General features: G+C 43.5%; 1 protein-coding gene across 1 annotated transcript in view; it reads right to left on the bottom strand.

Moving 5' to 3' along the window:
• Window positions 1-26,325, bottom strand: part of LOC120998891 (shieldin complex subunit 1-like) — a 96,152-nt gene that overhangs the window by 52,873 nt on the left and 16,954 nt on the right. Inside the window, exon 2 of the mRNA XM_040429769.1 lies at window positions 24,322-24,514. Coding sequence (XP_040285703.1) covers window positions 24,322-24,493 — 172 coding nt within the window. The 5' untranslated portion in view covers window positions 24,494-24,514. The remainder of the gene's footprint in view (window positions 1-24,321; window positions 24,515-26,325) is intronic.

The following is a 26,325-nucleotide window of genomic DNA, read 5'->3' as shown; positions in this document are numbered from 1 at the left end:
TTCTGCGACTGTCGCGTTGCAGCATGTCACATGTCGCAGTGCAACACCATCGGACAGAAAGCAACCTGCATCAGCTTTAAAGCGCCCCACTGCGGGAGCACGGGGGCGGATTTAAGATGAAAAAGGACGCCCCATTCACCTAAGAATGGAAGGGTAAATGCTATGCTGGTGCGTTCCACTCTGTACTGTTGTATGCGCGTATAGGAATATACAGATAAATAGTAAATAGTAATATACAGATAAATATAGCATTTACCCTTCCATTCTTAGGTGAATGGGGCGTCCTTTTTCATCTTAAATCCGTCCCCGTGGTCCCGCAGTGGAGCGCTTTAGAGCTGATGCAGGCTGCTTTCTGTCCGATGCGTTCCACAGTGGAACGCATCGGAACCAATATGGTTTACTTCCTGTCCGGTGCGTTCCACAGTGAAACGCATCGGAGCGTTCTTTCCCCAGTTAAGCCCCATACCACTAGCAGCCCCAGCCGATGCGCTCACAAATTGAAGCGCATCGACCCACCAACATCTAATAAATACACCTCCATCCTTTCTAAGCGCAATACTGCGCTTTATAATGTTATACAGACTGGGTAAACCTTTGCGTTCCACGGTGGTACGCAAGGCATATCCACTGCCAGTCCCACTCCTTTTCTTTGGTTTTTAGGGACAGCCACTCAAATACTGTCTACTTATGAATAAATTGGAAATTCTGTATAAAGAGCGAATAGGAATCACTAGAAGGGATTGTTTTTTTTTCACTACAATCAGTGGATGAAACAATGGACAGGAAATGACCCCATTTTTTGACCTTTTCTCCTCCCCTAAGGAGGATGACCTCATACTAGGGTTGTCCCGATACCACTTTTTTAGGACCGAGTACAAGTACCGATACTTTTTTTCAAGTAGTCACCGATACCGAATACCGATACTTTTTTTAAATGTCAAGTGACCGTTTTGGGGGATCTGTGGATCTGTGGATGACGCACTGTCATGTGGGGGATCTGTGGATGGCACTGTTATGGGGGATCTGTGGATGGCACTGTTATGGGGATCTGTGGATGGCACTGTTATGGGGGATCTGAGGATGGCACTGTTATGGGGGATCTGTGGATGGCACTGTTATGGGGGATCTGTGGATGGCACTGTTATGGGGGATCTGTGGATGGCACTGTTATGGGGGATCTGTGGATGGCACTGTTATGGGGGATCTGTGGATGGCACTGTTATGGGGGATCTGTGGATGGCACTGTTATGGGGGATCTGTGGATGGCACTGTTATGGGGGATCTGTGGATGGCGCTGTTATGGGGATCTGTGGATGGTGCTGTTATGGGGGATCTGTGGATGGCACTGTTATGGGGATCTGTGGATGGCACTGTTATGGGGGATCTGTGGATGGCACTGTTATGGGGGATCTGTGGATGGCACTGTTATGGGGGATCTGTGGATGGCACTGTTATGGGGGATCTGTGGATGGCACTGTTATGGGGGATCTGTGGATGGTACTGCTATGGGGTGGGATATCTGTGGATGGCATTGTTATGGGGTGGGGGGATCTGAGGATGGCATTGTTATTTGGTGGGGGATCTGTGGATGGTGCTGTTATAGGGGATCTGTGGATGGAACTGTTATGGGGAGGATCTGTGGCTGACACTGCTATATGTCATCCACAGATCCCCCTCATAACAGTGTCCCCCAATACACCGGGCCCCGCCGCTCACCGAAGTATTTATAAACGTGAATCCTTATCCTGTTGTTAAGTTGAACTAACGCTGCCCTCTCTCATGTTCCCCTGTATTCCCCTGTATCTCCACAGCACTTACTTAAGCTTCCATAGCAGGCAGAGCGGACGGCACCAGTAACGTCACTCACTGACGTCGCGCGTCTGCTCCGCCTGCTTCACTCATAAAGGGGGCGGAGCAGGCGCTCTACGTCAGTGAGTGACGTTACTGCTGCCGTCTGCTCTGCCTGCTATGGAAGCTTAAGTAAGTGCTGTGGGGATACAGGGGGGACATGGGAACATGGGAGAGGGCAGCGTTAGTTCAACTTAACAACAGGATAAGGATTCACGTTTATAAATACTTCGGTGAGCGGCGGGGCCCCGCCCATAGTTACGCCCATAGTATTCTATTTATGTATCGGGGCGGGGTATCGGCGGCTGAGTACCGCCGAGAAAACTCGGAATCGGTCCCGATACCGATACTAGTATCGGTATCGGGACAACCCTACCTCATACCATGTGTTTGTATTCCCTTATATAAAAGTTTGTGTCTCTCTGTTATATATATATGCTCTTGAAAAAGGGATATATTCCCGAAACGCGTCGAGCTGAATAAAAGACTTCCTATATACATTGGAGCCCCAGTGTCATCCTTTTGGGGACCAGGAAGCTATTACTACATCATTTGAAGTGACATTGGCGGGGGAGGTTGAGGTATAGGTGTCTTGAGCTTTATCCTATGCCCTCCTCCCCGGTGAAGTAAGTGCAACTTTTTATCAAGATAACAATAGTGTATTCCACTATAACTGCACAATTTTATTAATAGCACTGGAGTTTTTGTGGCGCCCCCTGGGTATCATCAGGACACCTGGGATACCTGGATCACCAGCAACCTCATTCTAACTTCAGTCCACCAGTTGGTACTGAATTTCCCCCCTTTTTTCTAGGGGGTTTTTGGGGAGCTGCTTTTTTTACATCTGTGCAGAATATTCCGTCTCCAAAACCTTTTTTCTCTTCTACAGTGAAGAAAAATGGCTGGGCTGTTATGGAAACCTGGAGTAAAACTGTGTGTATGTGGAGACTAAGGGCCTGCAAGCTTCTATTGGCTGACAAGGCACATGTGACCGTGTGTATGGCAGTTGGGATATAAAGAGAAAGACTTGCAGGCTTGTATTAGCTAATGCAGGTCATTTTTTGGGAATATCTCAGAAACGGTACGTCCTAGAGAGCTGAGACCCGGTCTAAAACCTTCCCGGACACCTGATGTACCTGTGTGCCAAATTTGGTGAAGATTGGTCCAGTCGTTTGGTCGCGCATAAAGAACAGACAGACAGACAGACGTCGGGACAGACAGAAACTCATTGTGTACCGGCATGTTACCTCCACAGTATTCTTTCCCAGATAGTAAGTGATATGTGTACCAAGTTTAGTAGAAATTGATCGATCAGTTTTTGAGTTACAGAGCAATGTGTGTAGCAAAAACAGTTGGAGCATAGAAACTCCATGCAGCTGCTGTGTAGGGGCGTAGCAAGGGATGTGTATACAAGGTTTTGTTGAAATCGATGGTTGCGTTTTTGAGTGATCAGGGAACATACATACATACATACATACACACACACACACACACACACACATATATACGTCCTTTATACAGTGGGGCAAAAAGGTATTTAGTCAGCCACCAATTGTGCAAGTTTTCCCACTTAAAAAGATGAGAGAGGCCTGTAATTTTCATCATAGGTACACTTCAACTATGAGAGACAGGTTGGGGGGAAAGAATACAGGAAATCACATTGTAGGATTTCTAATGAATTAATTGGTAAATTCCTCTGTAAAATAAGTATTTGGTCACCTACAAATAAGCAAGATTTCTGGCTCTCACAGACCTGTAACTTCTTCTTTAAGAGGCTCCTCTGTCCTCCACTCATTACCTGTATTAATGGCACCTGTTTGAACTTGTTGTCAGTATAAAAGACACCTGTCCACAACCTGCATCACACTCCAAACTCCACTATGGGCAAGACCAAAGAGCTGTCGTAGGACACCAGAAACAAAATTGTAGACCTGCACCAGGCTGGGAAGACTGAATCTGCAATAGGCAAGCAGCTTGGTGTGAAGAAATCAACTGTGGGAGTGTCACAGCCAGACAGTTGAGAAGCTCTGACAGGAGCCTTTCAGATCCTCCTCCTTGAATTTCTTTGTTTTGGTTTAGTTTCTCATCTCGTTAGTCTATCTCAGCTGTCATGCTGTTGGACTGATTGCTGCCCTTTAAGTTCCTCCCCAGGATGCAGTAGTGTGCGGCTTATACAACTTCCTGGAGTGTGTGTGCATGCTGTTCCTTGTTCCCAGTCCACAGTCCCCAGTCCCCAGTCGTCTGCAAGATAAGTTCTGTTTATGTATTTATGATTTTCTGTTTTCTGGATCCAGGTGACCCTGACTCCCTCCGTGTCTGTGTAGGGAGCCGGTGGTCGTGTCCCCTCACTATTGTAGGGTCTTCAGGTGTAAGATAGTCGAGGTACGTGGATATGCGCCCATCCACCTTTGGGGTGGTCGCATAGGCTGAGCAATAAGGGAGAGCGGCAGGTCTCTTGCAGGGGTCTCCCCTTTTGTTCCTTAGTTGTGGATCCAGTGAGTCATTGTTTATATTATTGTCTTGTTTCCTGTACACCATCCGTGACATTATAAGCCGCCAAAACCGTTTCAAGCATGGATCCGGTTTCACTTTTGGCTGAGCGCTTCCAGGGTCTTTCATTGGAGGTAGCTGATCTCCGTAAGACTTTTTCTCAGTTTCAAGTGACTGGTTCAGCTTGCGTTCATGGAGTTTGTTCTGAGCCTAAGATCTCGCTCCCGGATACGTTCTCCGGGGGTAGTGAGTATTTTGTGCGTTTTAGAGAGGCTTGCAAACTCCATTTTCGCCTTCTTCCCCATTCCTCTGGTGATGAAAAACGGAGCGTGGGGATCATTATATCGCTGCTCAGGGGTAACGCTCAATCCTGGGCCTTTTCGCTGTCGGAGGGGGCACGGCCCCTCCGTTCAGTGGATGAATTCTTTTTAGCCCTGGGTCAGATATATGATGATCCGGATCGTATTGCTCTGGCTGAGTCTAGACTATGTCTGTTATGCCAGGGTAAATAATCCGCAGAGATATACTGCTCAGAATTTCGGAGATGGGCAGCAGATACTGGTTGGAATGATGCTGCACTCCGAAGTCAATTTTGCCATGGTCTTTCAGAGAGATTGAAAGATGCATTTGCCTTTCATGAGAGACCTACCTCCTTGGATTCTGCTATGTCTCAGGCCGTTCGTATTGACAGGCGTCTTAGAGAGAGAGGAGAGATCTCTCCTTCCTGTCATACTCAGTCCCGGGACAGTGCAGCGGTCTCTTTCTGTGCGCAGGGGTCTCAGTCGCTGTCAGCCCCTTCTGAGCAGGAGCCCATGCAGCTGGGGTTGATTGCCTCTGACAATAGAAAATTCAGCCCGCATGGGAGGGTTTGTTTTTGTTGTGGAGGTATAAATCATTTGGCAAATGTTTGTCCCTCTAGGAGATTCAGGCAGTTTTCTGGGAGTAATAAAGAAACTAAAAGGAAAAAATCTTTTAAAAATGTTCCGTCTGTTACTATTGGCAGGGTTGAGGCGGAAATTCACAATATCCGTTTAATTGTCAGTGATGCTCATGTTGAGGATGTGTCATGTTTCGTCCTTAGCGGTTTGCCTACTCCTCTAGTGTTGGGGCTACCCTGGCTCACTAAACATAACCCCACCATTGATTGGCAAGCGAGGCAAATAAATGGTTGGAGTGACTTTTGCAGAGAGAATTGCCTCATGACATCTGTTTCTGAGGTTTCTACTAAGACTGTACCACCTTTCCTCTCTGAATTTTCGGATGTCTTCTCTGAGAGTGAAGTTCAGGATTTGCCCCCGCACAGGGAGTACGATTTCCCTATTAATCTCATCCCAGGCGCCAAGCTGCCTAAATCTCGTCTATACAATCTTTCCCAACCTGAGAGGGTCGCAATGCGTGCTTATATCTCTGAGAGTCTGAGAAAAGGACACATACGACACTCGAAGTCACCTGTTGCCGCTGGTTTTTTCTTTGTTAAGAAAAAAGATGGTTCTTTAAGACCTTGTCTCGATTTCAGGGAGCTGAACAGTATCACTATTCACGACCCTTATCCGCTTCCTCTGATCCCGGACCTGTTTAACCAGGTTGTTGGGGCTAAAGTCTTTTCCAAATTAGACCTAAGAGGGGCATACAACCTGGTCAGGGTCAGAGAAGGAGACAAATGGAAGACGGCTTTCAATACCCCTGAGGGCCATTTTGAGAATTTGGTTATGCCTTTTGGTTTGATGAATGCCCCAGCCGTTTTTCAGCATTTCGTGAACAGCATTTTTTATCATTTAATGGGAAAATTTGTATTAGTGTATTTGGATGACATTTTGATTTTTTCTCCTGATTTCAAGACTCATAAGGAACATTTACGTCAGGTCTTGCTCATCCTCCGGGAGAATAAATTATACGCGAAACTGGAAAAATGTGTGTTTGCGGTTCCAGAAATTCAATTTCTGGGGTTTCTTCTCTCCGCTTCTGGTTTTCGCATGGACCCCGAGAAGGTCCGTGCTGTGCTTGAGTGGGAACTTCCTGAGAATCAGAAGGCGCTGATGCGTTTTTTGGGCTTTGCCAATTATTACAGGAAATTTATTTTGAATTATTCCTCTGTTGTTAAACCACTCACTGATATGACCAGAAAGGGGGTCGATTTTTCTTCCTGGTCGGTATAAGCGCGTAAGGCCTTTTCTAATATCAAGGAGAGTTTTGCTTCCGCTCCCATCCTGGTACAACCTGATATTTCGTTACCCTTCATAGTTGAGGTTGATGCTTTTGAGGTAGGGGTGGGTGCGGTCTTGTCTCAGGGTTCCTCTCCTGCCAAATGGCAACCGTGTGCCTTTTTCTCAAAGAAACTCTCCTCCGCAGAGAGAAATTATGATGTGGGAGATAGGGAATTGTTGGCCATCAAGTTGGCTTTTGAAGAATGGCGCCATTGGCTAGAGGGAGCCAGACACCCTATTACTGTGTTTACTGACCATAAAAATCTGGCCTACTTGGAGTCAGCCAAGCGTCTGAACCCGAGACAGGCCAGATGGTCTTTGTTCTTTTCAAGGTTTAATTTTGTTGTCAAGTTCCGCCCTGGGGTTAAGAATGTGAAGGCAGATGCCCTGTCACGTTGTTTTCCGGGAGGTGGGAATTTTGAAGACCCGGGTCCCATTTTGGCTGAAGGTGTGGTGGTCTCTGCTCTTTTTCCTGAATTGGAGGCAGAGGTGCAGGCAGCCCAGTCAGAGGCTCCTGATCTTTGTCCTCCTGGGAGGTTGTTTGTGCCTCTCGCTTTAAGACACAAGATTTTTAAGGAACACCACGATACGGTCCTTGCTGGGCACCCGGGGGCAAGAGCCACACTGGATCTCATCGCTCGGAGATTCTGGTGGCCTGCGCTTCGTAAGTCGGTTGAGGGTTTTGTGGCAGCTTGCGAGACTTGCGCTCGTGCCAAAGTCCCTCATTCACGGCCATCAGGTCCTCTCCTTCCCTTACCCATTCCTTCCCGTCCTTGGACACATCTGTCCATGGACTTCATAACGGACTTGCCTCGTTCCTCGGGAAGACTGTGATTCTGGTGGTGGTGGACCGTTTTAGCAAAATGGTGCCTTTCATCCCTTTTCCTGGTTTGCCCAATGCTAAGACGCTGGCGCAGGCATTTATTGACCACATTGTCAAATTGCATGGTATTCCTTCAGACATAGTCTCTGATAGGGGCACGCAGTTTGTTTCCAGATTCTGGAAGGCTTTCTGTTCTCGCTTGGGGGTTCGGTTGTCATTCTCTTCTGCTTTCCACCCGCAGTCGAATGGCCAGACAGAGCGCGTCAATCAGAATCTGGAGACATATCTGCGCTGTTTTGTGGCGGAGAATCAGGAGGATTGGTGTTCTTTTTTGTCCCTTGCTGAGTTTGCTTTAAATAACCGTCGTCAGGAATCCTCTGATAAGTCACCATTTTTTGGTGCATATGGGTTTCATCCGCAGTTTGGGATTTTCTCGGGAGAGGGGTCTTCTGGTTTACCTGATGAGGACAGATTCTCCTCGTCTTTGTCATCTATTTGGCAAAAGATTCAGGATAATCTAAAGAGCATGAGTTGGTGATCTGGTGTGGTTGTCTACCAAGAATATCAGATTGAAGGTTCCCTCCTGGAAGTTGGGTCCTAGGTTTATTGGGCCTTACAAGATCCTGTCTGTCATCAATCCTGTTGCCTACCGTCTTGATCTTCCTCAGACTTGGAAGATCCATAATAAGTCCTTATTGAAACCTTATGTTCAACCTATTGTGCCCTCGCCTTTGCCTCCTCCTCCGATTGTGGTTGATGGAAATCTTGAATTTCAGGTCTCTAGGATTGTGGATTCTCGTCTTGTCCGCGGTTTCCTCCAGTACCTCGTTCATTGGGAGGGTTATGGTCCTGAGGAGAGGATGTGGGTCCCAGTGACGGACATTAAGGCCTCTCGTCTCATCAGGGCTTTCCATAGGTCCCATCCTGAGAAGGTGGGCTCTGAGTGTCCGGAGTCCACTCGTAGAGGGAGGGGTACTGTCACAGCCAGACAGTTGAGAAGCTCTGACAGGAGCCTTTCAGATCCTCCTCCTTGAATTTCTTTGTTTTGGTTTAGTTTCTCATCTCGTTAGTCTATCTCAGCTGTCATGCTGTTGGACTGATTGCTGCCCTTTAAGTTCCTCCCCAGAATGCAGTAGTGTGCGGCTTATACAACTTCCTGGAGTGTGTGTGCATGCTGTTCCTTGTTCCCAGTCCACAGTCCACAGTCCCCAGTCGTCTGCAAGATAAGTTCTGTTTATGTATTTATGATTTTCTGGATCCAGGTGACCCTGACTCCCTCCGTGTCTGTGTAGGGAGCCGGTGGTCGTGTCCCCTCACTATTGTAGGGTCTTCAGGTGTAAGATAGTCGAGGTACGTGGATATGCGCCCATCCACCTTTGGGGTGGTCGCATAGGCTGAGCAATAAGGGAGAGCGGCAGGTCTCTTGCAGGGGTCTCCCCTTTTGTTCCTTAGTTGTGGATCCAGTGAGTCATTGTTTATATTATTGTCTTGTTTCCTGTACACCATCCGTGACAGGGAGCAATTATTAGAAAATGGAAGAAATACAAGACCACTGATAATCTCCCTCGATCTGGGGCTCCACGCAAGATCTCACCCCGTGGGGTCAAAATGATCACAAGAACGGTGAGCAAAAATCCCAGAACCACACGTACCTAGTGAATGACCAGCAGAGAGCTGGGACCAAAAATAACAAAGGCTACCATCAGTAACACACTACGCCGCCAGGGACTCAAATCCTGCAGTGCCAGACGTGTCCCCCTGCTTAAGCCAGTACATGTCCGGGCCTGTCTGAAGTTTGCTAGAGAGCATTTGGATGATCCAGAAGAGGATTGGGAGAATGTCATATGGTCAGATGAAACCAAAGTAGAACTTTTTGGTAAAAACTCAACTCGTCGTGTTTGGAGGAGAAAGAATGCTGAGTTGCATCCAAAGAACACCATCCCTACTGTGAAGCATGGGGGTGGAAACATCATGCCTTGGGGATGTTTTTCTGCAGAGGGACCAGGATGACTGACCAATGTAATGGAAAGAATGAATAGGGCCATATATTGTGAGATTTTGAGTGAAAATCTCCTTCCATCAGCAAGGGCATTGAAGATGAAACGTGGTTGGGTCTTTCAGCATGACAATGATCCCAAACACACCGCCTGGGCAACGAAGGAGTGGCTTCGTAAGAAGCATTTTAAGGTCCTGGAGTGGCCTAGCCAGTTTCCAGATCTCAACCCCATAGAAAACCTTTGGAGGGAGTTGAAAGTCTGTGTTGCCCAGCGACAGCCCCAAAACATCACTGCTCTAGAGGAGATATGCATGGAGGAATGGGCCAAAATACCAGCAACAGTGTGTGAAAACCTTGTGAAGACTTACAGAAAACGTTTGACCTCTCTCATTGCCAACAAAGGGTATATAACAAAGTATTGAGATGAACTTTTGTTATTGACCAAATACTTATTTTCCACCATAATTTGCAAATAAATTCTTTAAAAATCAGACAATGTGATTTTTGGGATTTTTTTTAATCTCATTCTGTCTCTCATAGTTGAGGTATACCTATGATGAAAATTACAGGCCTCTCTCATCTTTTTAAGTGGGAGAACTTGCACAATTGTTGGCTGACTAAATACTTTTGGTGAAACAAGTGATGTACCTGCATTGAAAAGCCTCCGATAATACTGTATGGCCATACAGAAGAAAATCTCTACAGTAAAGGATTAACTATTCTTATCGTCGAAAGCTGCACCAAAGGAAATTGCGGAACAGAGTGGCAACTCCCGCGATCTTTGGAACTCCCGCGAAATTTAAACCAGCTTGCTGTATGGAGCGACTGAATAAGCCGGCAAATATTTAAAGCTCCATTGAAGCAAGAGGGAGACAGCAGACGCTAGACGGTAAGCCAAATATCGATTTAAAGTTTTCTTCAATCCAAAGCTCATATCGACCATAAAAGGATATGCTATAAGAGACTTTTCACATTATCAGGATTCCTGTGGACACTTTATGAACATATTGCGCTCCCAGTGAATACACCTACAACATTTTCAGTGACATTCAGTTTCCCAAATTGGGATAGAGCGCTAGAAGATAATACCCCCTCTTTCCCAAATAACAGCATATACTTGAAGTTTCTTGGTGTGATATATATTATTGAATTTATCGACACTATTGAGTCATATGAATATAGTGTTGATCATATCTACCACAATATATGTGATTGTAATGTTGTATATTATTGCTACATTGTTCTTATAAATTTTATTACTTGTATTTTATGGGGATATAATAAATATTTTCTGCACATGTCAATTTGGTTGCCAAGTGTATGAGTGCTCGCTCATTACTCTATTACTATATTTTCCACCATAATTTGCAAATAAATTCTTTAAAAATGAGACAATGTGATTTTTGGGATTTTTTTTAATCTCATTCTGTCTCTCATAGTTGAGGTATACCTATGATGAAAATTACAGGCCTCTCTCATCTTTTTAAGTGGGAGAACTTGCACAATTGTTGGCTGACTAAATACTTTTTTGCCCCATTGTATATATAGATTCGACTCGTCAGTGCTAGGAAGGTCAGTACAGAAGCTTCCGCAGACACATGCTGCGGGTTTAATGCATTGAACTCGCTAGTGTGAAAACAGCCTTATAAGGAATATGTAACTAGGCTGCTAGTTATCATGACTAATGACAAAACAGAAAACTGATCATACTAATGGGTCAGGGAAAACAAGTGGAGCTCACCCAGAACACTGATAAGAACTCTCTTCTAGTTCATCTGCGGCATGGGCAGACTTTTGGTCTGGGAGACATTGTATGCGAGAACATCATAGCAGGCAGTGTCTGCCACTTCAGCAGCTGATCTCATGAAAAACTAACAAAGATGTAATCCACGGAGGTGAACATTGCTAAACAAAAGCACCACACAGGTAACATTTTAAGAAATCCTGTTCTGATTCAGCTTACATTTTTTACCTGGATAGGCATGTTTTAAAGTCAGCTCCAATGGAGCTGACTTTAAAACATACCTATAAGGGTGCATTCACACGACTGTAGGTATTTTGCAGATCCACAAAAAATACAGATGATGTCCATGTGAGGTCCGTGTTGCATCCGTTTTTTTGCATACTCATTGTAGAACCTATTCTTGTCCGCAAAACAGAAAAGAATATGACATGTTCTACCTTTTTGCTGTGGAACGGATATATGGATGCAGACACGGTGTGCCGTCTGCATTTTTTGTGGCCCCGTTGAAATGAACAGGTCCTCATTCAATCAGCAAAATATGCGGATTGGATGCAGAGCAAAAATACAGTCGTATGAATGGGGCCTAACTGCAATCTATAGATTTTTGATGGTTTAACATTGCACGTCCACCATAGCGCACACTCAAACACTATATAGTCTCTTTTGCTGCTGGAGATGGACTGGAGACAAGCTAATAGAAGATGGTCTCCAGTAGTGAGGAGAGACTGCACTCTGTGTGAGCACTTCTCTCACCTTGTCTTAGCAAGCTGTGGGGGTCTCAGCATTCAGACCTCCACCAATTAAAATTTTTGACATCTCACCTTACCATATCAAAAGTTTTTCAAAAGTAAATAAGTCTGTCATCTCATGTCCACTTATTAAGCTTCTGGCAGCGCCCTGCTTTACTCTAAACATCTTAAATGTAAAGAAATTGCTTTTCCAGCTCCCCATACCAGCTAAGGTGCACGGAACTCGACTGGACCAGTCTTGATAGATGCAGTGAAAATGAAACGTTCTAGCACACAGGTAAATCCACACGGTTAACCGTCCACGGTGGTGGGTGTAGATGCAGTTGTGTTCAAAATTATTCAACCCCCACTGAAATTGAGTGTTTTGGCCAGTTTGACATTGATTTTGATCATTTCAGTCATCTTGTTTACAATTAAATCAAAGAGGCACTTGTAAGTCAGACAAATATAACATAACATTTATAATGAAATAACCACAAATGTCTTTTCTGTGCTCACATCATTATCAGTTTTATTCAACCCCCAAGTGACATTCAATCTTAGTACTTAGTACAACATCCTTTTCCAGTTATAACAGCTTTTAAACGTGAAGCATAGCTTGACACAAGTGTCTTGCAGCGATCTACGGGTATCTTCACCCATTCTTCATGGGCAAAAGCCTCCAGTTCAGTCACATTCTTAGGCTTGCGCGCTGCAACTGCTTTCTTTAAGTCCCACCAGAGGTTCTCAATCGGATTTAAGTCTGGTGACTGCGATGGCCACTTCAAAATGTTCCAGCCTTTAATCTGCAACCATGCTCTAGTGGACTTGGAGGTATGCTTGGGATCATTGTCCTGTTGAAAGGTCCAACGTCTCCCAAGCCTCAGGTTTGTGACGGACTGCATCACATTTTCATCCAATATCTCCTGGTACTGAAGAGAATTCATGGTACCTTGCACACGCTGAAGCTTCCCTGTACCTGTAGAAGCAAAACAGCCCCAAAGCATGATTGTCCCCCCGCCATGCTTCACAGTAGGCAAGGTGTTCTTTTCTTCATAGGCCTTGTTCTTCCTCCTCCAAATATAGCGTTGATCCATGGGCCCAAACAGTTCTAATTTTGTTTCATCAGTCCACAAAAAACTTTTGTGGTTTGTCCACATGACGTTTGGCATACTGCAGTCGATTCTTCTTATTCTTTGGAGACAGCAAGGGGGTGCGTCTGGGAGTTCTGGCATGGAGGCCTTCATTACGCAGTGTGCGCCTTATTGTCTGAGCTGAAACTTCAGTACCCACATCTGACAAATCTTTTTTCAGTTCCTCAGCAGTCACACGGGGACTTTTCTCCACTTTGCGCTTCAGGTAGCGCACAGCAGTCGAAGTCAGCATCTTCTTTCTGCCACGACCAGGTAGCGTTTCAACAGTGCCCTTTGCCTTGAATTTGCGAATGGTGCTTCCTATGGTGTCTCTTGGTATGTTTAACATCTTTGCAATCTTCTTATAGCCATTGCCCTTCCTGTGAAGAGAAATCACCTCTTCTCTTGTCTTCCTGGACCATTCTCTTGACTTCACCATGTTTGTAAACACACCAGTAAATGTCTAGAAGGAGCTGAGTATCACAGTCCTTTTAAATCTGCCTAATTGGTGCTTATTATGCTTGATTGCTGCTCCTTGACATCCACAGGTGTTTTCAATACCTGATCGAAAACACTTGAATGAACCTCTGTTCTTAAGAGTGGTAGTCTTTAAGGGGTTGAATAATTGTGTCAATGAAGAAATCACAAAAAAAACATTTAATTCTGTATTACAAAAAATTTTTATGTCATTTTAGTTGCATTTGGTTCTTTAAAAAGTCCTTGTAAGATTTCATTCTGAACACAATTACAAATGTACACTAAATTCCCTAAAACCCTTTACAGCATTGGGGGTTGAAACATTTTGAACACAACTGTACATGCTGTACGTGATTTTATTTTGAAGACCAATAAAGACGAACAACCGTGTGGATTTACCTGTGTGCTGGAACGTTTCCTTTTCACCACTCTAAACATACCTCATTAGCTTCTGTGTCAGCTGCTTGCAGGAAAAAAATGATCTTTATTTGATAATCAAATTAGGCCCCAAAAAGCCCAGGGGAGGCATTCTCCATGTGCCCAAGCCCGCCTGTCCTAAATGTACATAGCTCCTTACCTTACTAACACCATTCCCCTCCCTCTGCAATGCTATTCATCATCCGCCGTGAAATGCTATGGGCATCGGCTCCACCGCTTGTAATGCGCATGCCCCGCCGAGCAGCACACCGCAGGCCTGCTGGAAGAAGAAGAGGAGCTGAGCAAATGTCCACAGTTACTCCTCTCCTTCCAGCAGGTGTGTGGTGCTCTGCTTGATGCGCATTACAAGCTGTAAAGCCAATGCTCACAATGCCGTATTTGTAATGATCGGGTGCAAGAAATTGTATTTTTTCAATAATATGTAGTTCTTAGCTCAAAGTTTTTCATTTTCACAAAGGTTAATCAGAGGAACAGTACTCCTACAATGTTTTATGCAATTTCTCCCAAGTATGTCAATACCCCAAGTGTGGCCATAATCTGTTGTTTGGGCAGACTGCAGGGCTCAAAAACAGTTTCTTTGCTTTTTCTTTTGTCAACTGAGCTACAGTATGTGAAGGCTTGTATTTTTGTTGGACAAGATGTCGTTTTTATTGACACTCTTTTGGGCTACATATGGCCTTTTAATCGCTTTTTATTACATATTTTGAGAGGTGCAGTGGCCCAAAAAATTGCTAATTCTATGCGTCCCCCCCCCCCCCCCGTTTTTATGTGGTTCACTGTGCAGCATAAATGACGCATTTATGTTATTCCTTGGGTTCTTACCATTACAGCTATACCAAATGTATTTAGTATTTTTATGTTTACTTTTACACGCTAAAATCTCTTAGAAATAATTAACATTTTGTGTCGCCATATTCTAAGAGCCATAACTTTTTATTTTAACATTGATGGAACAGTGCGAGGGCTTTGCTTGTGTTGGTACCATTTTGGGTACATATGACTTTTGAATCATTTTTTATTTAAATTTATTGAGAGGCGGGATGAACAAAAAAAATAAAAATAACCCCGCTAATTTTCATCGGTGGGTTTATACAAATCTGGTGATGCCAAATTTATATATTTAAGTTTTACTACTTTTGAATCATAAAATCAGTTTAAAATAAATGTTTTTGTGTGTCACCATATTCTAGGACCCATAACATTTTTATTTTTCTGTTTATGCATTTGTGTGAAAGCTTGTTTTTTGTGGGACAGGCTGTTTTTGTTGGTATCATTTTGGGGTACATATGATGCTCTATATGTATGGTGTTCTGTGCAAAGGCGTTTATAACAACTGTAGTCTTATTACTGCCTGCGCTGATCTATGACCGCCAGGGAAGCTAGTGTCCGCCGCACACAAAAATATCTTGTCATAGTGACACATCAAAAGTTTTGATTGGTGGGTGTCCGAGTGCTAAGACACCCCTCCCCTCCATCGCTAGAACAAGAAGAGAGAAACACTCGCACGCTGCGCTCTTTCTCCTCACTATAGGAGATTCAATGAGACAAGTCCATAGAGCAGAGGGAAGAAAGAAAAAGGCATTAGGTGAGTGCTTCTCTCTCCTCGTTCTAGAGATTGGTGGGTGTCTTAGGACCCGGACCCCAACCAATCAAAGCTTTTTATATGTTCTCTCAAGTACAGCTCCACTTTGAAGCGGTTGTTCACTTTTTTGGGGGGAGTTAGGTCAGATCCTCCTTCTTGCCAAGACTTGTAAAGGGAAGCTACTTACCTACCCCATCGCAGCTAGGTCCCTGTTCCTTCGCTGCCCAACTGCCACTGTCTCGCTCAGGTACCCCGTTGTCAACATCTGCTTTGATGCTACTGTAGCCAATGACTGGCTGCAATGGTGACCTGGCCCCCCTTGCGTCACATGACCAATTCACATGATGCAAGGGGAGCAGGTCAATGCAGCTGCATTAAAGCAGATGTTGGCTGCGAAGGACTTGAGCGAGGCTGTGAAGGAGCGAGGACCCAGAGGTGTAGAGCAGGTAAATAGCTGGGGGAAATGTCTGACAACCCCCCCCCCCTTCCACACACACACATACACAAACGCACACACACACACCAAAAAAAGTAAACAGCCCCTTTAAATCATCCATTGCAGCCATTATGAAATCCTATAGAACAGTGGCGTAGCTATAGGGCAGCAGTGGTCACAACTGCAGTCGGGCCCCAAAGCTTAACGGACCCTTATGTTCTGTAAATACTGCCATTCCAGTTGCTATACTGTCCATCATCAGGTGGTTGTGTATGCTGAGAATTAGAAATGAATAGAGCATAGGAGCAAGGAACGACAAGCAAATTGAAGGGTCTTAATTTATTTTTCTGAAGTTTGAATTAATTTAGGTATTAGGTCTAGGATTGTAATTAACAGCCTTTCTGTGTCCACCTCAGTAAATGAGCCGAGGTGGACACACATGCTCATTATTGCTCCTTTGAGTACGCATGAGATCCCTGGTGTGGTGAGGTGGCTGTTTCTGAAGCTGTAACATCGTCTCTATTTGCCACAGAAGGTGCTGAGCAAGTGATGAGAGTGTGAGACCATGTTACTGTAGTTGTTGAGGTGGACACAGAAAGGCTGTTCAACAGCCGGTGGCACTATTCTAACATTATTTCTGTAATATCTGGAGATATGAGCAAGTGTAAATGCAAAAAAAAAGTCCTATCTAATTTAGATTTTCTTCAAACCTCAAAAAAGTGATCCTCCTCTAAATCACATGCTCTGTTATGCATATTCTGTTATATAAAACTGCCCAAAAGTGCATTATTGCAAAAAATAAATAAAACAAAATGCAGAATTCAGTGGGAAAAACGGAACAAGGAAGAAGGCAGCCCCCCCAGCAACTGGCATCTTTACTTTTTATTGTTGCGCTAAACTACTTTACCAGTGTAAGAATGATCAGTCATGCTTTGAAACTGAACATCATTCTGAAGTGTGAGCAAAATGTGCTTTGTGCATTAGCAGTTTTGATATATCATTGTTACATACCAATCAGTCAATAAGGCGCCGTATAATCAGCTTTGTGCGCTAACTCCAAGAAAGTGATTGAAGATTTCTAGATTTAACAAAATTTCTAGCAGAATTTTTTTTTCCATTGTAGTAAAGACACAAATCCGTGTGCACTCAGTATGTTATTTATTTTATGTTTGTGGCTATGACAATGAAGCTCAAGTATGGAGATTGGATGACAGTTCGATAATCCACTGCACAATAATGCTAAATGGAGGAACTAATCACATCACAGACGAATCAGTACAGAATTACTTCTGACTGGTGGGAACATTAAGACAAATGCAAGTGTCTTTGGAAACTTTGGATAAGACACCATAAAAATAAAAAAAGGTATATTTAATATCCTTGTTATCACATGCAGTTAGAAACTGCCAAATGAATGGGGCCTAAAAGTGGCCATACACAGTTGGCTGGAATGGTGGATTTCGGCTGACTGTCGTTTGAAGAACTAGCGTGAACGACCGTTCGTGATCACCGACAGAAGACTCTTGACTGTCAAAAAGATAGCCGATCACTTGCCATTATGCTCAATCAACAGAGAGAGTTTTTATTAAAAACTGACTATCTTGTCAGGCAGTTTAGTTGGTGGGACAGTTCGGACGAACGATCCCATGGATCGGCCTCAATATGGCCAATCATTATCTCAAATGGAGATGTATGGCCAGCTTTAGATGTGGTCCTTGTAAGAGATTGGAGTGGAGAAATCTCAAGTTGCACATCTGTGAAGACCAGACTTGTATGGGTGAGTTGGACCATGAAAATGGACAAAACAGGACATGTCCTGTTGTTTGACGGCCAGCATTCAAGGTTCCTATCGCAGCGTGCCTGTGTGTGAGGCTCCCCTGCTTGCCATCGTATAATATGGCCACTCGTGGTTATTTTAATGTTGTGCGCATGTCACGCATGTGCTGTGGATATATGTTGTCTCCTCCGCTTCCTCCTGTCAACTGAGGACATGCGTAGTTCTCTTTGTTGAACTCCGTTGTTAGGCTCGATCCATTGATTTTTCTTTTGCCCCTGGTGAGTCATCTTTCTCTCCTCCCTGTCATTACTGAGTGTGGCATTACTTACACATGATTCACACACATGGCACTTGTCCTATCACAGTAATTAGGATAATTATCTTGATTATGAATTTGCACCATTTTATCCACTTCTATACAGTTAAAGGATCATGGCTTGTATTATGTGATGTAATCATGTACACTTTACCTATTTTCTGCACTATGCCAGCACTTTATTTCACTGTTATAGGTGTAATCATGTTTATTGATTGATGATGATATGCACATACACTTTGCATTTATAGATCACATGCTCACTATCACAAGTTGCTTGAGAAAGGCTCTAGTGTTGAGCCGAAACGTTGCGTCCTGCATGGGTGAATACATCTTTTTATCTTTTTTATAGGTGAGAGTGCTGCCTTTTTGCTACTTTTGTTTATTTGGGCTACAGTCGCTTCCCGTTGGGCTCGCACCTCCCTCTTTAGCAACTTTGTGTCTAGTGCTGCCATTTTTCGGTACAGTATTCAAGGTCCGTTAGAAATGTCATTGTTCTGAAAATGGCTGTGTGATGGGCGTTAATAAAACATCAGTTTTTCACTGTTGTGTGAATAAGGCCTAAGGCATTTTATTGATGCTAGAAAACAAAAAAACGAAGCTGCTCGATACCTTAAGATTTGGTATCATCCCTTTGCACTTAGCATTACATTCAAAGGTATGACCGCTATACTGCAAGACTTTGTATCTTACTACTATTATACTTTTTACAGCTACCAGCTCATCTTCAATTTCATGTCATTTGAACTTTGAGAAAAGCACGCAAATATCTCCCAAGTTCACCTGCCCACTGGAGCATGATACAAGTAGATTCATTAAGCTGGTTCTCCCACACACCGTGCACAACATACCTGAAGACAGCTTTTCTATCTCAAATGATTTTCTCTGCAAAATGGATGTTAAAAAATGGATGTAAAAAATATATATTAAAATGTAAGGAGTACAACATCAGATGGAAAAATGTTCATTAGAGGAGTTGGAGAACATGTGGAGACCTCAAGGTTACAATCCTTCAGCAGCTCTTTGGAAATGCGAAGCTATTTAAATAGCATGCACTACAATATATGAAGATATATCTACCCATCATGTATATTACCAGTACTGGATTTGCATCTCAGGAGGGTTGTATAGCATGCAGTATACTTGCCTATGCTGTGATGCTGAGTTCTTTCTGTACACAGCTGCAATGTCCTAGTCCTGATTTTATAAAATATAAGGGCCTTATTTTGGCCTCTCTGGTGGCGGGGACCGTGTGAGTGCACATAGGCTGGTGCTTTTTTTCTATAATGTGCAAGCACGACCACCGCTGATGGATTGCAGGGTGGTCGTAACCACGGAAACGTGCAGTGCATAATGTGATGGAGAAATGAATTCAGCCAGCAAAGGAGGCAATATGGACAATCACAATACATTAGTAAGTGACTTGTATTAACTCTCTACATGATAAATGCTATTTGCTGTAAAGGAAATGTGTCACTAAAATTTTTATCTACCATTTAAAATCAGATGGCAACGCACATCCTTTTTTTCTGTTTTCATTTTCTGATTGCAGATTTTTTTAAATTCTATTTCCTAAACATGATTATGGGGGCCGACATATTACTGAGCTGCTCTTAACAGCATTTAGAAAGCAATAAAATTTGCTTTATGGCAGCCCCATGGACCATGGACACAATAGTTAGGAGGGGATCCTATTGACTTCTATGGGGAAGTTTTCTAGGCATGCTCTGTGACCTGTGCAGAGATCATTATACAAGGATAGAATAGATAAGCTCTGACAATCACCCATTGTGAATGGTGGATCCTGTCTTATCTATACACAGAGGTGATATCACAAAAGGCAGGATTAAAATGACAGATAAGCAGGTAACTGTAGTAAAGTGATCTGTAATAGGCTTATTGGCCTGTGCAAAAACTGCAGGAATTGATGGGTTTTGTTTATATAGATATTGACATGGAAAATTTAAAATAACATCAACAAAAATTCTTTAAAAATATGATAAACATAAAAAGTTGATTTAAACAATTTTCTGAAGACATTCACTTTAAAATTCTTCAATTTTAGCTTTTTTTTTATAAACCAAAAAACTTTCTAAATCTTTTGGATTTTATAATATTCTAAAATCCTGTTTGGATTGTGACCATGAAACAAACAGGGCCCTTTGCCTGCTTTGCCCCATCGATGATAACGCTCAACAACTAATTGATATTGTGCCTCATCACAGCAATTACTAGGTCACGATTGGCTCTGTGTGGGAGAAAGGCAAACATTCCCACTTGCCGCCCTGTGTGAAATACTGTACGCTTTTTCAATGTTACTTGGTCCAGAAGATGCAGGATTTTCAATGGTAACAAAAATGGCAGCCATTAGAGTATGTTCACATATAGTTTTTTTTCCATGCAAATTTAGTGCAAAATTAGTGCCCATAAATGTTATAACCAAACTATCTAAAGAACCCTGACTCTGTCTTAAAACACCTAAGCCAAAATACACCTCTCCAATATCCACGTCCTATATTCAACTTTTTGTGTCTTTCACACCACTCTAAGGGCTCATGCACACAAACGTATTTTCCTTCTGTGTCCGTTCCGATTTTTTGCGTCCGTATGCGGAACCGTTCATTTCAATGGGTCCACAAAAAAAACTCTGTGTGCATCCCATTTTCGCATTTCTGTTCCGCAAAAAAATAGAACATGTCCTATTATTGTCCAGCTGTTCCGTACCGCAAAATACGGAATGCACACGGACATCATCCATATTTTTTGCGGATCTGTTTTTGGCAGACCGCTGGTGATATCTATCCAAATCCAGGCCCCCTTCAGCAAATCCCCACTATCACCTCCATGTCCCACTACAAATTTCTGCAACCCCTTAAACCTAATAACCATTCCTCTGACCCCTGCTCCTTTGGTTCCTCTTGCAGGAGCATTGGAATGCACGCTGTCTGTCTGTAACAAACTGTCCTACATTCATGAACTTTTCATCTCTCAAAAACTTTCCTTTCTGGGTCTCACAGAAACATGGCTGACACCCTCTGACACCTCCACCCCTGCTGCAACTCCACTTCCACCCTCCATTATGCTCACCTCATTTGAAGTACACTCTGTTCGCATCTACTCTCCCTCCAACCTTCAAGTAGCTGTCATTTACCGCCCCCAAGGCCCAGCCACTATCTTTCTTGACCACTTTAACACCTGGCTACTGCACTTTCTTTCTGCCGACATCCCCACCATCATCATTGGTGACTTCAACATCCCTATTGACACCTGCCACTCAGCCGCCTCTAAACTCCTATCACTCTCTTCCTCCTTCTGCCTATCACAGTGGTTTTCAGCTCCCACCCACAGAGATGGTCAGACTCTGGATCTTATCTTTACCCGCCTCTGATCCCTATCTAACCTTTCTAATTTGCCTCTCCCCCTATCCGACCACAACCTACTCACCTTCTCCTCATTGGTCTCTTCTGCTGCTTCCTCGGTCCACACACTAGCATTTCCCCCCCCCCCCCCCCGCAGGACCCTTAAGCATCTCAACTTTTGCTTGCTTTCTGACTCTTCTCCCACTCTCTACCATCTGTTCCCTCCAAGACCCAGATACTGCCACCACCCTATATAACACCACAATAAGTACAGCTCTGGACACTGTTGCCCCCCTCACACACAATAAAACCCGAAAAGTTAACAGACAACCCTGGCACACCAACCTGACCAAAAAACTCAGACAAGCTTCCAGGGCTGCTGAGCGGCGATGGAAGAAATCCCATTCTAAAGATCAATTCACCGCATACAAGCAATCCCTCCTCATATTCAAATCCTCACTCGCTGATGCAAAACAGGCCTACTTCTCATCTCTCATATCTTCCCTGGGCCACAGCCCTAAACAACTTTTAAACACTTTTAACTCCCTTCTCCGTTACCCAGCGCCCCCACCCTCTCCTCTCATCTCAGCTGAGGACTTTGCCAAAGCAGAGAAAGCTTCAGTACACAGTCTCCACAGACCCTCTACACACTGCTCGGTCTTCTTCTCCCAAAACCCGCTTCTCCATAAATTACAGAAGAAAAACTCTCCACTCTACTCTCCAGATCACATCTTACCACTTGTGCACTTGACCCAATCCCATCCCACCTCACCACAGTGTTTATCCCAGCCCGAACTCATCTCTTCAACCTATCACTAACCTCTGGTGTCTTCCCCGCTGCTTTTTTTAAAATCAAGATAGTTTTTATTGAAAGAGTAAAACACAGTGTACGACATATACACATACTGTATAATTCAACATACAATGGCATGTATAATAAAATAAATTTGTTCCCTTTTTAAAATATAAATACAATTTTGTTGTGTCAGCTTATTATTTCCAAGGAGTACATATTAATCACAATGTATCCAGGGCATACACACATCATAATAAAACCCGATCATTAAACCAAGCTCCCCCCCCTCCCAACACCCTCAAGCATTTCAAACCTGTGAGACGACCGAGCCCTACAAAAGCAGTATCTCTTCGGTGTTGCAGCACTGTCCATTGCAAAACATTAGTGCGCAGCCATGATGCCCAGCGTTCCCACTATACCAAGCCAACCTACCGCAGTCGCAGTCCCACCTGAGTGGAAACCTAACGGACCCCATTATAGTCTATGGGGCCCGTGGGCTCCGTTCGTCTCAGTTATTTGCCGAATCCGTCCTTTCCGTTTTACCGCCCCTAAACGGGGCAGGAGAACGGAGAGGCTGAGCGGTGATGTGAACGAAGCCTTAGACACAATGGTCAACGTAACAGGTTATCTTTAAAGAACATATTATGGAATTAGTGTTTCCCTAATAATTAATACACCAAAAACCTAATAGTCAAAGAAGTTACAACTTATGAAACTGTCCCCTGTATACATACTTGTTTGCATGTTATGCAAATTTATAGCTAAAAATGATGGAATAATAAACATCACTTAATCAGTCCCAGATTTTGCAACATCCTCAAGGGGGTGTTTAACATTAACAAAACATACATACAGTGGCACTTTTTTACTTAAAAAAAAAACAAAAAAAACTAACTAAAGTGCTCTAATTCAAACAAGAAATAGCACCACACTTGTTCATGGGTTGCATCTAGTATTGCAGATAGGCTCCACTAAAGTGAATATCACATTAAAAGCTCTGAATACGTTTGAGTTTTTTTTTTTCAAATAGAAACAAGCAGACGGGTTTTCTAATACTGGACAACCCCATAAAGCATCAGATCTTAAACACTTTAGTGCTGAGTAAATATGACATATCATTCTGGTGGCTTATTCACAAGTAATTGTGCTTCTGAAAAAGAGTTGCAAACGTGGAAAGTGACTGCTCAGAGAGAAAGCAGTATTTTTTCTTTAAACATCTGTCTTCTTGACTGTTGGGTACACAGTGCCTCATCCTGGACACACAGGGATGTAGTCTCCTGCTTTGGAGTAAGCTCTAAAAAAACAAAAAAAAAGACAGAATGTCCTCCGCTGCAATGGTCTACAACCATCTATTGCGCACTTTATGGCGATCCTACCAATTATCCCTTTAATGTAAAAAAACGAATACACAAAATATAGTACATGACAATCTCTAACAAAGCCAGAACCAGCCCTGTATCTCACATGGATCCAGAGATCTCCCCATTCATTGCTCCACTTGTTCTACTAGATTTATTTCAAGCTGACAACTTAAGGGGCATGTCCTTTCTCAGGGGGGGGGGGGGGGGGTTTCCTTCTGCTGCAGATCTCTTCCTGTCACCGCTTCTAACTTGTAGATAGGGCTGGTGAAGGATGGAACTGAGCATGTGCGCCCACCTCAGCAATGTTACCGAGGTGGACAGAAAAACTAGGAAAAGGAACAAACAGCAGGTGGCGCTATACAGATATAATTTAATGAATAACTCGGTTAATTACTTGTAAATTGCAATCAAAAAAGTATTTAGATTCAGGTACACTGAAAAATGTAAAATATTGTTTGCATATGGGTCAAACTATGGGTCAGAGTATCCTGTCAACAGGTATCACTGCCTGGGTGGTTTGCTAGCCTACATTTCTGCATCAGTCATACAAACGACATACCATTACGGTTTTCGTTCTTCATTTGAATGGAAATAGAAAAAAGTTCTTTCAAAAAAAGGGCATACAAAAACGGCACTTTGCATTTGGTGGCACAATGTAATTTTCAAGAAATACGGTGTGAGTTTAAGTTTTATTTGTTGGCACATCTGGAGCAAATAGAATATATACACTGCAATTACCAGAGAATGTATCGGATATGCGCAGAGCCTGCATTATGAGCACATTTCTATATAATTATACAGTAACTGGCTGACCTGTATTTTGCAGTGAAGAAGCAGAAGTTAAAGTGGAGCAGAAATCTTCTTCATATGATCTAGGTGAAGGCTCATGTAGCCAGATAGTCTGTGATAGATTATATGTGCAGGACAGATCCAGGACACTGCTGCAGTCCGATGTCTGGCTCGGCGGTCTGTCTGTGGAATCCATTCCCAGGTCTCGGAAACTGGACTGGAAAACAAAGGTTCAGTTAGGACACGTCCTTCTATAAAGATCAGGATTGTTTTTCTTTGTATAATAACTGAACTGGGCAGATAGCCCCAAAATGATAAATTTTTGGCCATCATCATACATGATCCTGAACATCACTACCCGTTCTGCTAAAGGCCTCATGCACATAACCATATCAGTATTTCAGTCTGCAAACTATGGATTCGCAAAATACAAATACCGTCAGTGTGCAATCCGCATTAGAATAGAAATGCAGATCGGACATGGATGCAAAAACACAGGCCTTAAAGGGGTTATCCAGGTAAAGATAGTGAAGACCTATCCTCACGATAGGTCATCATTATCACATCGATGTGAGTCCCAGCTCCCCCGCTGATCAGCTGTTTCAGGGAGCTCTGGTGAGCGTTGCGGGTTTCTAGCAGCTTTCTAAGCACCGCACCGTACATAGTATAGCGGCTGTACTTGGTATTGCAGCTCAGCCCCATTCACTTCAATGGGGCTGAGCTGCAACAAGTCCATATGACCGATGTACAGTGATGTCACAAGGCCTAGGAAGTGGCTGTGGTCCTCACAGGGTGCTGAACTCTTCTAACAGCTGATCAGCGAGGGTCTCGGGTGTCGGACCCCCATCGATCTGATATTGATCACCTATCCTGAGAATAGGTCATCAATATAAATTAGTGGATAACCCCTATAAGGATGGGAGACAGATTGAAATCCGTTTTCCAGCCACCTCCATGCAATTCAATGGGTCATGTAAAGAATGATTCAGAACTACTGATTTAGTTTTCATACATAAAAAAAATGCATGCTAAAAAAATAAAAACACAATAAAAGCTATAAGAAAAATAAATAGAAAACCAAAGTAATTTCCAAATCAAGTGCTGTATAACAAGTGCCCCAAGAAGCCTACAGCGAAGCATGGAGATCTAGCAGGGTCACTTGTGTACTGCAGCGACTGTCGATGGGCGAGATACTAAAAACACTGTAAATATACAGGGGAGGACTGAAAACTGGCCGGTTTGGGCTCCTTGGTTATAGGGGTCATGGGGCCCTTACCGCCCACCGTTTAAATTTGTGTTTTCTTCTTGGTTAACCTCTTTTCATTTGTAGACACTGCTTACCACTGTATATAATTTTGCTAAGATCAGGTTTTGAAAAAAAAAATAAAAAAAAAATTCCAAAACTTCTGAGGTCTGCTCCTATTTTTGCAAAAAACATATAGAGGAAAACAGGCCACCGACATAAAAAAGGCCATAGATAAATAAACATACTCACATAACCTTTAGAAATGGGAAGGATTACATAGTCCTCCTGTGACAGAGGAGGAAACAGATTAGCTGTTTCCTTCCTTATGGCTGATCATTATCCTAGGAAAAGCAGCTACAAGGTATTCCCTCTCCAGGGAGCTGTACGTCAGACTTTTGAAGGCTGCATGTATACCCCAGTTGGCCATCACTGGTGTGTGATAAAATAATTGCATTGTGTGCCACACTGGGGACCAGCGCTGATGTGACTTAGGCCTCATGCACACGACCGTTGTTTTGGTCTGCATCCGAGCCGCAGTTTTTGCGGCTTGAATGCGGACCCATTCACTTTAAAGAGGCCACAAAAGATGCGGACAGCACTCCGTGTCCTGTCCGCATCCGTTGCTCCGTAAAAAAAATATAACCTGTCGTACTCTTGTCCGTTTTGCGGACAAGAATAGGCAGTTATATCAATGGCTGTCCGTGCCGTTCCGCAAATTGTGGAACGCACACGGACCCATTCACTTAAAAAAATGCGGACAGCACTATGTGTCATGAGTGACA

The sequence above is a fragment of the Bufo bufo genome, chromosome 4, assembly GCF_905171765.1.
Source record: "Bufo bufo chromosome 4, aBufBuf1.1, whole genome shotgun sequence".
In the NCBI taxonomy this organism is placed as follows: Eukaryota; Metazoa; Chordata; class Amphibia; order Anura; family Bufonidae; genus Bufo; species Bufo bufo.
Note: the sequence above shows the minus strand (reverse complement) of the source record. Positions and strands in the feature narration are given on the sequence as shown.